This window comes from Hyla sarda, chromosome 1 (genome assembly GCF_029499605.1).
Source record: "Hyla sarda isolate aHylSar1 chromosome 1, aHylSar1.hap1, whole genome shotgun sequence".
NCBI lineage: Eukaryota > Metazoa > Chordata > Amphibia > Anura > Hylidae > Hyla > Hyla sarda.
Window position 1 is genome coordinate 527,284,470 of NC_079189.1, and position 18,236 is coordinate 527,302,705.

The following is an 18,236-nucleotide window of genomic DNA, read 5'->3' on the forward strand; positions in this document are numbered from 1 at the left end:
TCTCCACTCCGGGCAGGCTCCGGCCTAGTAACGCTGCTTAGACGCCGCTGCTCAGTGACGCCCGTGGACAGCAACGCACCTGACGTCACGGCGTAGCGGTGTCTATGCAGCGTACTAGGCCGTAGCCTGCCCGGAGTGGAGAAGAGGACCCCCGGAGAAGGGCAGCCCGGACCGGTTCACCCTCCACCCGGAATGCCGCCGGACACTACAGGAAGGATGGATGGCCGGTACCACCCCCATTACGGGGAAGTTTAATTTTTTTTTATTGACTCGGAGGGTGGGGGAGGGGCCCGACCGGTATAGCGGTATGGCGGTATGGGCAAAAATCCATACCGTGGGAGAAAAAAAAATGGTATCCAGTTCATACCGGTATAACGCCCAGCACTACGGTGGGGGGTGCGACGCGGTGCGGTGGGTCGGGGGGGGGGGGCTGGTGGCGGTGCGGCAGGTCGGGGGGGGGGTGGCAGTCGCGGTGCGGGGCATTATCGGCTTATCGGCAAGGTAATAGCCGATACCAATAATGCCCAAAATCGTGATTATCGGCCGATAATATCGGCCATACCGATAATCGGTCGATCCCTACCTACGCAACATCTGGAGGTCCGCAGGTTGGAGACCACTACTTTAGTGCTTACCTTTCCTGAACCTGTGTGGCGCTGCTTTCACAAAAAAATGTTTTAATGTATTTTGACGCCTTTAAATTTTCTGACATTGCTAAGTGTGTTTTCCATGTGCAAAATTTCTTGGTGGTGATTTGCGCCCAAAAAAAACCCTAAAGGTGCAAAATTGCGCCAAAGATCGGTTGGCGCAAATGAGGAATTACTGACTAAAGTTAAAATCACACACAGGACCGTGAGATTTTGAGAAAGTTGTAAGAATGACCGTGGAGAAGATGCGCCAAACTTTGGCGCAAAAAGACACTGCACCAAAGTATTGCACCAAAGTTACGTGAAAAAAAAGCACATAAATCCTTTGATAAATCCCCCCCCCCCCCCCTGTGTTTGTAATTTTTTAGGCTGAATATGCAAACCGAAAACGGAGTGTGCACATAGCCTTGTCTTCTGGATATGAAGAATTAAAATCACAACAGGGCATTATCATTCTTCATATTCCATATACAGTCGGACACTTGTCCAGTCAGCGCACACTTTTGCCAAGTAGAATACTAATACCCAGTTATTAATTTATTCATATATTTACAGGAGGAATAACAGTGGAACAGCAGTGAAAAGATGTCTTAGCATTTTTATGCCATTAGGAATTTATTCACATTGAAATGTCCGAAGATCTGACAGGTCCTCTGTAAAGTAGATTTTCTTGTAGAACAGAGAAACCTGCTGAAATATAGAAAACAGGGCTTGTTTGTATTTTTTGGTATTTGCTTTATAAAAACTTATAGCTGCTTTTATTTTACAGAATGGGAGCTGCAGATAATATCTATAAGGGAAGAAGCACTTTCATGGAAGAGCTGTCAGAGACCGCAGAGATATTAAAGCAAGCCAGTCCTCGGTCTCTTGTCATTTTGGATGAATTGGGGAGAGGCACCAGTACACATGATGGGATCGCTATAGCATATGCAACTCTGGAGCACATTATAAGAGATGTAAGTTTTCTTATGGTTTTATATAATCATTCCGTTTGCTACAAATCTATTATAGCACTTAGTTATCGGGATAAACCCCTTACCGCACCTTTTATGTGCTATAAAGTTTTGGCAGTGTTAAAGGGGTACTCCGCCCCTAGACATCTTATCCCCTATCCAAAGGATAGGGGATAAGATGTTAGATCGCCGCGGTCCCGCTGCTGGGGACCCCGGGGATCGCCGCTGTGGCACCCCGCCATCATTACTGCACAGAGCGAGTTCACTCTGTGCGTAATGACGGGCGATACAGGGGCCGGAGCAGCTTGATGTCATGGCTCCGCCCCTCATGACATCACGGCCCGTTCCCTTAATGCAAGTCTATGGCAGGGGGCGTGACGACCGCCATGCCCCCTTCCCATAGACTTGTATTGACGGGGGCGGGCCGTGAGGTCACGAAGGGAGGAGCCGTGACGTAACGATCATTACGTGCAGAGCGATCTTGCTCTGTGCAGTAATGATAGCGGGGTGCTGCAGCAGCGATCCCCGGGGTCCCTAGCAGCGGGACCGCGGCGATCTAACATCTTATCCCCTATCATTTGGATAGGGGATAAGATGTCTAGGGGCGGAGTACCCCTTTAAGGAAGAATGGAGTGGACTTGGGAACTGTGTCAGATGTCAAAGAGAAACTCCCATCATGCTGCGGCAGCAGGACATCTGTTTAAATTCCCCGCCAACTTTGTAGCCCGAGACTTGCTTGAAACTACAGTGACCAGGATTTGGATTTTCCGGAAGTTCCATAAACTTGCATAGGAATTCAGGCAAATTTGTATCCTGATCAATGTATTCTCGGGCTACAACATTGAAAGGAGATTTATACAGAGATCCTGCCGCAGGAGCTTGATCACCTGGCTTTAAAGGAGTTATCCAGGAAAAAACATATATATATATATATATATATATATATATATATCAACTGGCTCCAGAAAGTTAAACAGATTTGTAAATTACTTCTATTAAAAAATCTTAATCCTTTCAGTACTTATGAGCTGCTGAAGTTGAGTGGTTCTTTTCTGTCTAAGTCCTCTCTGATGACACGTGTCTTGGGAACCGCCCAGTTTAGAAGCAAATCCCCATAGCAAATATCTTCTACTCTCTGCAGTTCCCCAGACAAGCAGAGATGTCAGCAGAGAGCACTGTTGCCAGACAGAAAACAACAACTCAACTTCAGCAGCTGATAATTATTGAAAGGATTAAGATTTTTTAATAGAAGTAATTTACAAATCTGTTTAACTTTCTGGAGCCATTTGATATAAAAAAAAATAATATTTTTCCTGGAATACCCCTTTAATAGGGAGATACCTCTGATCCTGGCTGTTTGACCCCCTAGATATCCTAGTCAATAGCAACCTGCCATGATTGTACTCCTATAATACCCTGCCAGCAGGAGGTTGTTATATGAGATCGCTAAATTGACTGCAATTCTTCAGTATTTTATTTCAAGAGTTCCAATCAAGCATCCTTGGTATATGCTGGTAAGATAAGTTCAGTCCATGGATGCCTGACCCCACAACTTACAGGTTTCAAGTGTGTTGCTCAATGACTTCAATAAAAAAATATTAAGCAGAAGGTATAGTAACCAGACATCCATACACTAGACCCATAACCTATGGATATGCTCAGCATATACCAGCATCAGGAGCATGTCCAACAATGCAGTGCAAACATGTTGAGTCACAGTTACAAACATTGGGGCAGATTCAAAATCTGTCTTTGATGCCCAAAACAACCAATCAGAGCTCAAGCCCTAATTATATAAGAGCAGTTTAAGAAATTAGAGCTGAACTCTGATTGGGTTATGTGGGGTAGACAGGTTTTCTTTTAGACACCTATCAAAATGCCTAACGGGAAGTGACCTTGTTACCCATAGCAAATCATCAGTGCAGATTTTATTTTGCCCAAACAGTTTAAGAAGTGAAAGCTTGGAATATCAAAATGAATCAATTTCTGCTCCAGTTTTAAACAAGTGTCCCTTAAAACCTAAAAAAAAAATTGTCGACTAAATAATGTTTAAAAAATAACCTTTTAAAATGAAGCATTGAAAAAAGTGAAATTTTGCTCTTGGTATGAGGGTCCATACCATTGCTGGTTATGAGATAACATACAAGGATGATTTCCTACAGGATTTATGTGATTTATTTATTCCACGAAAGTGTTTTATCTGTGCTGTGTATTTTATCGTATTTTCTCTATGTTTATTTTTATGTATGTTCTGCCTCAGGTGACATCTCTGACACTGTTTGTCACACATTACCCTCCATTGTGTGAACTGGAATCCTGCTATTCTTCTGTTGTTGGAAACTATCATATGGCTTTCTTTATCGATGAGGAGCAAGGGGATGAACATGGAATGATGGCAGGTGTGATCATTATATGGCTTAACCAGTAATTCTCCATGACTTTGGTGTACACTCTCTATTATCAGAGGCGTACTCTCACTGAAATGGTAAACCACCTTAATATGGCAGAACTTTATGTATTATATATTAAGGAGATTCTAACATTCTGTGGCTTCATACAACTGACATCCGATCGACTTCATCATTGTACATTGAGTAGGGATGTCCCGTTACTAGTATTGGTATCGGGACCGATACTGGATATTTGCACGAGTACTTGTACTCATGCAAATGTCCCCGACACCTAATCCGATACCTGTTGGTGGGACTCTCCAGCCCTTTGTTGCCATCCATTTCTGGTGCTTTTTGACGTATGTTTGGGGTCATTGTCCTGCTGGAAGACCCAAAAAATGAGTTTGGGGTCATTGCCTTGCACACATTCAAGGCACCCAGTACCAGAGTCAGCAAAACAACCCGAAAACATCATTGAACCTCCACCATATTTCACTGTAGGTACTGTGTTCTTTTCTTTGTAGGCCTCATTCTGTTTTCGGTAAACAGTAGAATGATGTGCTTTACTATTTTGCTTACTCAAGTTAATTTTGGCAAAATGTAGTCTTGCTTTTTTATGTCTCTTTGTCAGCAGTGGGGTGCTCCTGGGTCTCCTGCCATAGCGTTTAATTTCATTTAAATGTCGACGGAGAGTTTGCGCTGACACTGATGCACCATGAGCATGCAGGACAGCTTGAATATCTTTGGAACTTGTTTGGGGCTGCTTATCTGCCATCCGGACTATCCTGCATTGACACATTTCATAAATTTTTCTCTTCCGTCCACGCCCAGGGAGATTAGCTACAGTTCAATGGGTTGCAAACTTCTTGATAATGTTGCACACTGTGGACAAAGGCAAATCTAGATCTCTGGAGATGAACTTGTAACCTTGAGATTGTTGATATTTGATTAATGTTTTTCTGTATTCACAGGGCAGGATTCCATTAAATGTTTTTCTTCACTTTTCCATCTCTTTTTTTAAAGAGGCACTGTCATTGTTGAAAACTTTTTATATATTATAGAACAAATCTTATGATGGCTTTTTTCAATATAAATTTATTTTAAAAAATGTAAATTTCCCCCAAAAATTTTATCTAAAAATAGATGCCACTAGGGGTCGTCTGTCTTTAGCCAGACAGACTGGTTGGTCTTGATTTGCAGCATACCAGATACCGGTTGCAAAGCGTGCCAGTATCCAGTATAGGCGCTGTATGCTGTATGTAAATATAATGAAAAAATGCATAATGTGTAGGATCACACGACGCACATCCGCAGCATGTTACATGCTGCGGATGCCCGCCAGCAGTCACAATAATGAGCTCTTTGCTGCGGCTGGGTACCTTTGTGTGTCCACTCATAGCGGCGGATTTCCCGCTGGTAGTCATGAGCGGAGACACTGAGCTACCTATCCGCAGCTACCTATGCCAGGGGGCATCCGCAGTGTGAAATATGCTGCAGATACGCTCTATGTGACCCTACACTGCATCCGATTCATACTGCATTTCAGCAGTATGTTAGAGGTATCCGTCAGCTGTGTAGCAGCTCCATTCATTTCTGAATGAGACTGCTACAGTATACATTGGCATCCCTTTTTGACATGACAACGGACACCTATACTGCAGAAATGACCCAACACCCCCCCCCCCCTCCAACAAAATAAACCATTTTTTTTAAGATTTTTTTTCTTTTTAACGTCCAGTGATGGATATATTCGCCTTGAGTAGGTTCTTATTCCCAGAACATGACGGATATATCCATCAGGAGCTTTAACTCTCACAGACAGCCACACGTCACTGCAAGCCGACTAAGGACCGATCAGAGCGCTCACTGGTCCAACCAATACACTACAAGTTGCGGTATCGTTCTGACAGCTCCGATCCTTTGCAGGCATGGGGTGGGGTCTATAATTCATATAATGATGCCCTGAAAGCCAAAGGGGGCTCCTCTCCTTCTTGGTCCTACCAGGCGATCAGGCAACCAGATATGGCCTAAGTAGGGGTACTGCCCAGCCCCAGACGGACAGCGTGATAAAATATGGGCGCATTTCCTCCATTTCAAAAGCAACTTACCAAAATGATGTCCCATAAATAAAGAATTTGTGGAAACAAAAGCTAATTGAAATTTTTTTCCACTGACTGAAATAATTCTAGCCACACAATAAGGGCTCAATGTTCTCACTTTTGCCCTAGGTGAATACTTTAGGGAGTGTAGTTTTTAAAATGGGGTCACTTCTGGGTGTGCGGTATTGTTCTGACAGCTAGACTGCTTTGCAAGATGAAGTGTGGCCTGTAATTACCAAACACGGAACGAACAGTGTAATAAAATATGGGCCGCATTTTCTACTTTTGAGATGCAATGTACAAAAAATATGTACAAATATGTAAAAATATGTACATATATACAAATGATGCATTTGTGAAAAAAAACTAATAACATTTTTTCCACTGACTTTGTAACCATTCCAGCCCCACTTTTGGTCTAGGTGAATACTTTAGGGGCTGTAGTTTCCAAAATGGGGTCACTTGTGGGGGTTCTGTATGGTTCTGGCAGCTAAATCCCTTTGCAGGCATGAAGTGCAACGTATAATCCATTCGGCCTAAAATGATGCCCTGAGCCAAAGCCAAATGGCGCTTTTCTCCTTCTGGTACCTACCACATGGCCAAGGAACCAAATATGGCCTAACCGGGGGTATTTCCAAAAACGGGCCGAGCAGCTCAATAAAATATAGGGTGCATTTCTTTCAATATCAGAAGCGATGTACAAAAAATATGTCCCACAAATGATGCATTTGTGAAAAAAAGCAAATTTCAAATTTTTAAAACTGACTTTGTAATAATTCCTGCCAAAAAACTATGGTGTTAAAATACTCACTGTACCCCCTAGCGAATACCTTGAGGGGTCTAGTTTTTAACCCCTTAAGGACCAGGGATTTTTGCACTTATTTTTTCCTCCTTACCTTTAAAAATCATAACTCTTTCAATTTTGCACCTAAAAATCCATATGATGGTTTATTTTTTGCGCCACCAATTCTACTTTGTAATGACATCAGTCATTTTACCCAAAAATCTACGGTGAAATGGAAAAAAAAAATCAGTGTGCGACAAATTTGGGCTTCCGTTTCCACGCAGTACATTTTTGGGTAAAAATGACACCTTATCTTTATTCTGTAGGTCCATACGGTTAAAATTATACCCTACTTATATAGGTTTGATTTTGATGCATTAAAATTTGATACGCTTAAAATTGTCATCTTCTACTCTAACTTTTTTATTTTTAAATGGGAAAAGGGGGGGGAGGGTCAAACTTTTATTAGGGGAGGGATCTTTATTACCTTTTTTTTTTTTTTTTAACAATTCCAACTGATCTTTTACATTGATCATTGTAATCCCATAGGATTAAGGTAGGAGTCGTCCTTGTGTGTTCCAGCTGTTCGGGACGCCGTGATTTAACAGCCGGGGGTAGTTTACTTTCAGTTTAGATGCGGCGATCAACTTTGAACGCCGCGACTAAAGGGTCAATAGCGCGGGGCACCACGATCAGTGCCGTGCGCTATATGCCACGGGGCCCGACCCGCTATGACTCAGGGTGTACAGGTATGCCCTTGGTCCTTAAGTGGTTAAAATGGGGTAATTGGGGGGGGTCCTATGTTCTACTTTAAACATTGAATAACTACATTGATGTGGTCTGAAATGGCAGGAGGTGCTCAACCCCAAGGGCAGTTGTGCACCTATGCTGGGGTAGAGGTCCTGCACTTGTGGTCCGTTGCTATGGGCAATCCCCAGCATAATATGCATACAATGGCGGATGCCTGCATATGGTCACAAGTACCACAATGACATCCTACAACAGATAAACGTGTGGATGCAATACCTTGCATAGCACATAACAAACAGATGTACTTTTAACATTTTCTAAATTTCAAGTAAAATTGTTAGGCATCTAATTCATTTAAAATGTTAATTTAAAAAATGCTTTAAAAATAAAGTACCGTATTTATCGGGGTATACCACGCACCGGCCTATAACACGCACCCTCATTTTACCAAGGATATTTGGGTAAAAAAAGTTTGCCCCATTGCCTCCCCCATCCCCGGTTTTATAATTACCTGTTACCGGGGTTGGGTCCGCACTGCTTCTGGCTCCGGTGTGGTGTCTCCTACGTCGTTGCTATGCGCTGCGAGGCGCAATGACGAGTGACGTCTTCAACGCGAAGCAGCGCAGACCTGACACCGGCAACAGGTAATTATAAAACCGGGGATGGGGAGGCAACGGGGCAGCGGCACCGATAGCCAGGGGGAGAGAAGCGGCGCCAGCAGGGCTCTAGACCCCAGGAAAGGCAGGGGGAGAGAAGCGGGCAGCGACGGCAGGTCTCTGGACCTGCAAAAGCCGCTGCAGTTCATTGATTTAAAGCGTGCGGGTTATTGGCATATAACACGCAGATAGACTTTAGGCTAAAAATTTTAGCCTAAAAAATGCGTCTTATATGCCGATAAATACGGTAGACATCTGAAAGTAAAAGTTTCATAAACTATTTGGTCAGTAAGTCAGTATATGCACCTATTAGTGTTAAAATAACAAAAAATCTTTATTTATTTTTTATTTCATGATTTTATGCATTTTGAAAAAAGGACTACAAATGATATCAAGTTACTTTTACTATGTACATGAAGGACAACTTTTGACAAAAAAAAAAACAATATCAGAATTATCGTGATTGGCAAAATGTTGCCAGAGTTATTCTCTGATAAAGTCAGACATCCCCAATTTGAAAAAACAGGCCTGGTCTTTAAGAGGTGTACAGACCTAATTGTCTTGGTCCTTAAGGGGTTATTAAGATTATTATTATTATTATGTAACACAGATGCAAATAAGAAGGATGAGCACATTAAAATAACTGTCCCATGGAGCCAAACCTCCTATTTAAATAATTTTAACATGATTTGTGAAAAAACACTTTTTGCTGACAAATCCTCATTGTAGAGCATTATAACCCACCTCCCCCCAGCCTGTAACATTATTGTAAATTTATTTAGAAATTTCTTGTCTCAGAACAGTTATGCACCACTACTGAGGATTTAGTGATAACTCCTGTGTACACTGATTTTTACAGCAATGTTTTTGATCTATTTAACCCTTCATCAGACTGGTAGAAGGCAAATCATCAGATATATATGTACATACATTACAACAACTGAAAGAATTTAAGCTATACACTACAGAATAAAAGGAGAATAAACATAACCATGTCTGACATATATATAAGTCCCAGTACTAAAAGTGGATAAACCACAGTCATATCCCCACCAGGGGTACTAGTCATATCACCATCAGGGGTTGATAGTTGTATATCTAATAATGCAGTAATAGTCATTGCCCCCTCCTGTGAGATTTCTGTTTATCTATAGCCTAATGTGGTTGTGATGACAATGCCTGCATGTATAATACAATGTAATTATAGTAAAGATGGTTCTGCAGTCACTGGATGAATACATAGAACAGAAATATCAGAAACCTGTCACAAAAGATATCCTAATACTGTAAAGAAACAACTGGAAGACCAAGTCTCTGTAGATCCTTAGTTAAGGATGAGGAGCAGTAGAAGAGTAGATGGTGAACATTGTTACATAGTTCCACTAAACTCTTGAAATTAGAATCTAAAGTATGTAGTATTGTCTATGCCTTTATGGGCAATAGTAATAGAAGACACATTGCCCTCTTATGTGGAAGATGACCAGCCAAATGAAATGACCCTTATATAGCTGCACATGTGAAAGTAACATCTGTTTGCAAAGTACACGTGTAATCTTTGTGGAGTACACTACATACCCTGTTTTAATGAGCTTTTCCTCCAGACAGAAAGTCCAGTTCTTAGCACATGTGATGACTTCCCGGCACCACTTAGGTTGGTCCACGACACGGCTCTTTGTAATTGACCCCCCCCCCCCCCCATTTATATTCACTGTTTCTCTAACCATGTGACCTGCTCAGCTCTGTCAAGGTAGCACCTTCCATAGCTTACACTGGAAATAGGCACAGGGGTGATGGTTTGTTTAGGCTTTCAAAGGATGTTTATAGGGGCTATGGGGGTCAGATCTTTGAAACAAATGAGCTGGGATGCCATGTGGAGTACTGGTGAGCATAATTATTTATTACAGGGTTTTTTTTACCACTTTTGGCTGGACATCTCCTCTAATAAGTTTTCACAACAGCTCCTTCTGAAACCTCCATCAGTTATTTTGTTAAGGGTTAGCCCATTAATATCCTTTATCAACTGTTTACACTTTGGTTGATAGATGAATGATTGCTGGGGGGGGGGGGGGTCTGAATGCCTGGATCCCGCTCATCAAGAAGACGTGGTCCCTAAGTGTGAATATAGCATAAACCATTTGGTCTGTATTAGAAAAATATGAATATGAATGCTTTTATATGAGGCTGTTTTCTGTTATGTGTGCCTGACTGCACATTGTATGTCTTCCTAATTCTATAGAGTCTGAAGTTGCGGATAAGCCGGAATACATCACGTTTTTATATCAGATAACTCGAGGGGTTGCTGCAAGGAGTTATGGATTGAATGTTGCTAAACTGGCAGGTGTCCCCGAGGAGGTTTTAAAGAAAGCAGCTTGTAAATCTAAAGAACTGGAGGGGTTAGTGGAGATGCAAAGGTAAACATATTGCCAATATATTTTACACTCCGCACTAGTACATGATTCTATTACTACAGTTTTGTATTCTCATCTGATATGGAACAGAGAATTTGGCATGCTAAATGTCTTTAAAATACTCCATTCTTTTTAAGGAGAATAGATACCCCCTTTACCTATGTCGATATGCCACTCACCTGCCAATCTAGGCTAGATAGACTGAAGGCCAGGGAGTGTCACCTGACCAGGTTGCATATTAATGAGCTGCTTTGCATATTCCTCTTCCCAGTGGAGTGCTAATGGCTTCTAAATCTCCACACACCGTAAGGTGCTCTCTTTAAGGAGAAGAGAATACTGACCCACAGAGAATATAGAGTAGCAGATGGTTGGCAAGTGTTATCCCCTGAGGGCTCATGATCATTAAAGGGTTACTGCGCTCCCCAGCATCTGGAACATTGAGTACTTAAGCAGTACTGAAGCATTAACTGTAGGTATAATTCTGTAAGCTTTGATAATAACGGTGTATAAAACTGCAGTATGTCATTTCTATCTACATTATGAATAAATACTGTAGTTAAAGGTTTACTCCGCTACCCAGCATCCGGAACATTCAGTTCCGAACGCTGTGTGCAGGCTTCCGTGTTCACGCCTGCCGACTCGTGACATCATGGCCTGCCCCCTCAATGAAAGTCTATGGGAAAGGGGTGCGATGGCCTCCACGCCCCCTCCGATAGACTTGCATTGAGGAGGCGGGATGTGACATCACATGACGGGGCATAACATCACAATGGGGCGGGCGTGAACACGGAAGCCTGCAAACATTGTTTGGGTAGCAAAGTAACCCTTTAACTACTGTATTTATTCATAATATAGCTAGAAATGACATACTGCAGTTTTATACACCATTATTACCAAAGTTTACAGAATTATACCTACAGTTAATGCTTCAGTACTGCTTAAGGCAACTTATCGGAATCCGTATTTAATAAGGCTGAATTCACATCACGTTTGCAGCCTACGGCTGCCGAAACAGGCTGGGAGTTGGGAAAACTGGGCGCTACCGTACCCCAGCCGACTGGAGTCAGTGACTCTGCTCAGCTCACTTTTGCCCTGTATCCGGTTTTGTGACCAGACCTAAAACCGTACTATACTCCGGGAGATCCTTTTAAAAAAATGTTTTGACATGTAAAAATGTGAATTTGATGTGACCGCTATGGATTTTTAAGAGCTTTATAGTTGCTTAACTACACTGTTCAGAGGTTTATGCCACTGAAAATTAGGGCCAACACTTCAAAGGTATTGTCCAGAGAAAAACAACTTGTTCCCTATGCACAGAATAAAGGATAAGCGTGATCCATTTGTATGGGAGCACCAAAGATACCCAAGTATAGTACTTGGGTTTCTTCAGTGCACCCATAGAAATAAAAAAGCGTGTGTCTTTTGCTGCACATGGCTCTATCTGAGAGCTGAGGCCCCGTTCTCGAGATCCCGGGGGTCCTGGTGATCGGACCCCCTCCCCCCTGCGATCAGACACTTATTATCTATCTTGTCAGGCAGTGTCTTCAGCCAGAACCGATATATCTTTTGTGTATCGCTTTTAAATGATCACTGTATGATCATTTCTTTTCCGTAGAAAATCAATTATTTAATATATAATTTTTTTGACAGGAGGAAGATAAGGACATTTCAAGAAGCTTGGAATATTCAAAGTACTGAGAAGCTGAAAAATTTATTGAACTTTGAATCATCTGAACCGTCGTCTTGAAACACCAAAGCTAGTGGGGAAGGGACTGGGGTGAAGGAGATGGAGGCGCTTGGGATGCACGGAATGCATAGTTTATGACTGTGCTGAATATAAATTGGAATATGAACCCTAATGTACATGAAAAATTAGACACAAGGGACATAAATGATGCAGCGTTTTTATAGCTTCAGCCCATGTAAGACCTCACAGAAAAAGGATCACATTAAGGTGGGGTGTGTTATATGGGGACATCATTTAAGAAAGTTAGAAGTAATAATACACTTGTGCGTGTGGCACACGACTCCTACTTGAGATCATGAACATAAAAACTATTTTAGTCAGTAAGCATTGACTAGTTTCTTCCTTGTCTTACAATAAAGCTTAAAGCGCAACTGTCATGGATATTGTACCCCCCAGACTAATAACATGATAGTATAGATGATGACACTTGTAATGCAGAGATACCTTTGGCTGCTCTTTATCACACTTTATCAGCAGGAAAATAGTTTTATCGTGCAGTCAGCAACAGTCAGATAGGCGTGGCCGGGGATCGTAATGCCCCACCTCCACCACGCCTATCCCCTGTAAGTGAGCGCTGGACCACTGTGTGATTGACACACAGGTCCCCACCCCCGATGTCCATGATGTGCGGTCCGGCATGACTCCACTGAGCCTATACATATTATGTGCACCTTTATGATATACATTGCCCGTACTCCTCTTCTTTCTTCTCCTTGTGCCGGAGACGCGCTGCTTCTGCTTTCACTAGAGGCAGAGAGCTCGCTCCCGTTGTCTGCCACCAGCTCAGTGCGACTGTGCAGTGCTAGAGGCAGGGAGCGAGCTAGAAGAGGAGTACTGGCACTGTATATCATAAAGGTGCACATAATATGTATAGGCTCAGTGGAGTCACGCCGGACCGTACATCATGGACATCGGGGGTGGGGACCTGTGTGTCAATCACACTCACTTACAGGGGATAGGCGTGGCGGAGGTGCGGCATTACGATCCCCAGCCACCCCTATCCGACTGTTGCTGACTGCATGATGAAAGTGTTATAAAGAGCAGCCAAAGGTATCGCTGCATTACAAGTGTCATCATCTATACTATCATGTTATTAGTCTGGGGGGTACATTATCCATGACAGTTGCGCTTTAATCCTGGGAAACTTGATAAAATCACTGTGGGAAGAACTCCATCAATCTGATTCTATTTTCGTACTAGTCTGAACACTTGAACAGTCAGCAGCCATGAATTTAGATGAGACATCAAGTTATATTGATAAAGTAGTTTGTCAGCATCGAATATTAAAGGGGTACTCCGTGGAAGTAAACCCATAGCCCTTCCTTTCCCTCTCACCAACCTATGCATTTGTCTAAATATCATTCATTAGCTATATACAGCAGTTTCCCTCTTTCAGCTGTCACTTACATGCAGGAAGTGAGGGAAAGATGTCATATTCAGATCCTGCTTGTCTTTGTGTAAACCTCTCAATGAGACTAGCCCCCACCCTCCAGCAAGACATACACCACATGATTTCTGGCTTCACAGGCACACCTCCCCCTCCCTGTGTGAGGACCTTGCGGCTGAGAAGCCCAGTGAAGATTCTTAGTCACAATTATTCCTGCTGTAGATCTAATCACTGACTGCTGCCATTCAGAGTATAGCAGGATTTATTGCTGGGGGGAAGGATAGCTTAAAAGGAAAGACAGGTATTGTGCTGGCTTTGGGATTTTTATTTTTCTTAACCTCTGCAGAGCACCCCTTTATCCTGGAATCTATAAAAAATAATTTGTGTTTTTGTGAACCATGCAGTTAATGGTCATTTACGCACCTGTCCTTTCACGATTGGCTTTTTGAGGTTTGAAATTAGACATGTGACCATGAAGTGAAGCATAAAATCAGTGATCGGTTTAATTGTCAATCTACATAGGATGAGAAAATCTGAGCAACTTTGGTACATTGTCATCGGTGCTCGACTAGCTGGGGCCAGGATTTAAAAAACTACCAACTTTTGGTGGTTTTCTCATGCAATGTTATGGAGAGTATTAAGAAGATGTGATGGGGGAAAATGAGATCCTGTGAATGTAAAAACTCAGTGACTTAAATGGCCACTGTCAGATATAAAAACTTTTTATATGTTGTACATCTTGGCAAAACACACGTTTTTCTAATATACTTCTTTAAAAAAATGTCACATTTTAAGAAAACTGCCTTTAAAAATCCCACCACTAGGGGTCCCCATACCTCCTGGGACACTGATGAGTCCCACAGCAGCATGAGGGTGTCCAAGGGTCATGGACACAAGATGGCTTGCAGCACCGCTGCTGTAACACAGTTTTACCAAACGTGTGCCTCCAGCTGTTGCAAAACTACAACTCCAAGCATGCCTGGACAGTCAAAGAATGTCAGGAGTTGTAGTTTTGTAAAAGCTGTAGGCACACAACTGAAGGCAACACTGCTGCAAAAAAGAGTTATCCAAACACTGTACCTCCAACTATTCCAAAGTCCCAGCATTACAGGATTGGCAAAGGATGACACACATGAATGACAGGAAGATGTAAGTTATACACTCACTATATTGTCTTTGGTGGTAGAGTACAGACAATCTCCAATAATCATTGTGTGTCTGTGTGTGTGTACAGCATGAAACCAGAAAGGAAAGGGTTACAGAGCAGGGCTGCCAGGCTCCTCCAAGAGCAGTGAGTCAGCAGAATGAGTGAGGGGGAGGAGTCATCACAAAGCAGGTGAAAGGACACTCCCCCTCCCTTTGAGACAATTAAAAAGACATTAAGCAGCTGCAATATGCAATTTTTTTGTGAAATATGGTTGACAGCGACATAAAAATTACATGTACATGATCAGGATGAGGTACTGAGTAACAAATAACAGTTTTTTTTTTGTGGGATCTGACAGGTACGCTTTAAGGGGTCAGAGGGGGGGGATGTGAAGAATCAAAATGATAAACAGGCAGTGCACAGTCAATAAAAATTGCAGCTGAATACTATGTTGATGTCCAAATAACATGTCCTGACACACAAGTCATCGTGTGCTAGCATCGATAGGCTGTAACAGAAATGATCAATACAAGTGCCATTGCTGTCTAAGGCAGTGGTCTCAAACTGCGTCCCCTCCAGATGTTGCAAAACTTCAACTCCGGGCATTCTGGTGAGTTGAAGTTTTGCAACATCTTGAAGGGCCACATTTTTAGACCAATGGTCTAAGGGAAACCAAGTTGCAAAACTTTTGTGGACTAAAGAATGCAAAAACAGGAAAAACATCACCTGGACAGATGAATACAGATTTCTATTCCACAATGCTGATGGGAAAAGCAGAATTTGGGACAAGCAGCATGAATCCATTAACCCTTTCTATCAGTTGTGAACAGTTTAGGCTGGTGGAGAGGGTGTAATGGTGTAAGGAATGTATTTGGGCAGGGGGGCTTTTTTAAGCATTGTGTCTGACCAAGTCTATTCCTTCCTGACAGTTGTTACAGCAGAAGGACACTTGTAGCAGAAAAATACAATGTGCCATAATTGGTGCCAGAAAGTTTAACAGATTTGTAAATTGCTTCTATAAAAAAATCTTAATCCTTCCAGTACTTAGTAGCTGCTGAATACTACAAAGGAAATTCTTTTCTTTTTGGAACAAAGAGCTCTCTGCTGACATCATGACCACAGTGCTCTCTGCTGACACCTCTGTCCATTTTAAGAACTGTCCAGAGTAGGAGAAAATCCCCATAGAAAACATATGCTGCTCTGGACAGTTCCCAAAATGGACAGAGATGTCAGCAGAGAGCACTGTGGCCATGATGTCAGCAGAGAGCACTGTGTTCCAAAAAGAAAATAATTTCCTCTGTAGTATTCAGCAGCCAATAAGTACCCGAAGGATTAAGATTTTTTTAATAGAAGTAATTTACAAATCTGTTTAACTTTCTGGCACCAGTGGATTTAAAAAAAAAAAAAAAAAAAAAGTTTTGCACCGGAGTACCCCTTTTAACCCCTTAAGGACGCAGGACGTAAATGTACGTCCTGGTGCGGTGGTACTTAACGCACCAGGACGTACATTTACGTCCTGTGCATAACCGCGGGCATCGGAGCGATGCCCATGTCATGCGCGGCTGATCCCGGCTGCTGATCGCAGCCAGGGACCCGCCGGCAGTGGCCGACGCCCGCGATCTCGCGGGCGTCCGCCATTAACCCCTCAGGTGCCGGGATCAATACAGATCCCGGCATCTGCGGCAGTGCGCGATTTCAATGAATGATCGGATCCCCAGAACGCCGCACGGAGGTCCCCTCACCTTCCTCCTTCCGACTCCCGGCGTCTCCTGCTCTGGTCTGAGATCGAGCAGACCAGAGCAGAAGATCGCCGATAACACTAATCTGTTCTATGTCCTATACATAGAACAGATCAGTATTAGCAATCATGGTATTGCTATGAATAGTCCCCTATGGGGACTATTCAAGTGTAAAAAAAAAATGTTAAAAAATGTAAAAGTAAAAAAAAAGGGAAAAATCCCCTCCCCCAATAAAAAAGTAAAACGTCCCTTTTTCCTATTTTACCCCCAAAAAGCGTAAAAAATAAATTTTATAGACATATTTGGTATCGCCGCATGCGTAAATGTCCGAACTATTAAAATAAAATGTTAATGATCCCGTATGGTGAACGGCGTGAACGAAAAAAAAAAAAAAAGTCCAAAATAGCTACTTTTTTAATACATTTTATTAAAAAAAATTATAAAAAATGTATTAAAAGTTTTTTATATGCAAATGTGGTATCATAAAAAAGTACAGATCATGGCGCAAAAAATTAGCCCTCATACCGCCGCTTATACGGAAAAATTAAAAGGTTAGAGGTCATCAAAATAAAGGGATTATAAACGTACTAATTTGGTTAAAAAGTTTGTGATTTTTTTTAAGCACAACAATAATATAGAAGTATGTAATAATGGGTATCATTTTAATCGTATTGACCCTCAGAATAAAGAACACACATCATTTTTAGCATAAATTGTACGGCATGAAAACGAAACCTTCCAAAATTAGCAAAATTGCGTTTTTCTTTTTAATTTTCCCACAAAAATAGTGTTTTTTGGTTGCGCCATACATTTTATGATATAATGGGTTATGTCATTACAAAGGACAACTGGTCACGCAAAAAACAAGACCTCATACTAGTCTGTGGATGAAAATATAAAAGAGTTATGATTTTTAGAAGGCGAGGAGGAAAAAATGTAAATGTAAAAATTAAATTGTCTGAGTCCTTAAGGCCAAAATGGGCTGAGTCCTTAAGGGGTTAAAGGAGTAGTCCAGTGGTGAACAACTTGGATAGGGGATAAGTTTGAGATCGCGGGGGGTCGGACTGCTGGGGCCCCCTGCAATCTCCTGTACGGAGCCCCAACAGCCCGCAGTAAGGGGGCGTGTCGACCTCCGCACGAAGCGGCGGCCGACACGCCCTCTCAATACAACTCTATGGCAGAGCCGAAGCGCTGCCTTCGGCAATCTCCGGCTCTGCCATAGCGATGTATTGAGGGGGCGTGTCGGCCGCCGCTTCGTGCGGAAGTCAACACCCGCTATCTGGTCGGAGAGCCTGGGCCCTGTACAGAGAGATCGCAGGGGGCCCCAGCGGTCGGACCCCCCCCCCGCGATCTCAAACTTATCCCCTATCCTTAGGATAGGGGATAAGTTTTTCACCACTGGACTACCCCTTTAAGGATTGGTTCTAGGAACATGATTATGAGTTTTCCATGCCTTCCAGGACTCCACACTCCAGAGTCTAATCCTAAAGCAACTATTATGAGGTAGAAAGGGCTGTTCAGAACATGGC

General features: G+C 42.5%; 2 protein-coding genes and 1 long non-coding RNA gene across 7 annotated transcripts in view; 1 reads left to right on the plus strand and 2 right to left on the minus strand.

Annotated features, from left to right (window-relative positions):
• Positions 1–12,823, plus strand: part of MSH3 (mutS homolog 3) — a 193,778-nt gene extending 180,955 nt beyond the window's left edge. For 2 of the 5 annotated variants that reach the window (XM_056539398.1, XM_056539404.1), the window contains 4 exons: positions 1,417–1,603; positions 3,861–3,999; positions 10,516–10,690; positions 12,338–12,793. In XM_056539398.1, the coding sequence (XP_056395373.1) occupies positions 1,417–1,603; positions 3,861–3,999; positions 10,516–10,690; positions 12,338–12,434 (598 nt within the window). In that variant the 3' untranslated portion in view covers positions 12,435–12,793. Of the gene's footprint in view, positions 1–1,416; positions 1,604–3,860; positions 4,000–10,515; positions 10,691–12,337 lie in introns of all 5 variants that reach the window. The other 3 variants (XM_056539388.1, XM_056539377.1, XM_056539413.1) reach the window with 3 other exon arrangements.
• The window catches only part of DHFR (dihydrofolate reductase), a 268,430-nt gene that overhangs the window by 222,015 nt on the left and 28,179 nt on the right, over positions 1–18,236 (minus strand). The gene's annotated exons all lie outside the window — the stretch shown is intronic.
• Positions 1–18,236, minus strand: part of LOC130291092 (uncharacterized) — a 46,565-nt gene that overhangs the window by 3,915 nt on the left and 24,414 nt on the right. The window lies entirely within an intron of this gene.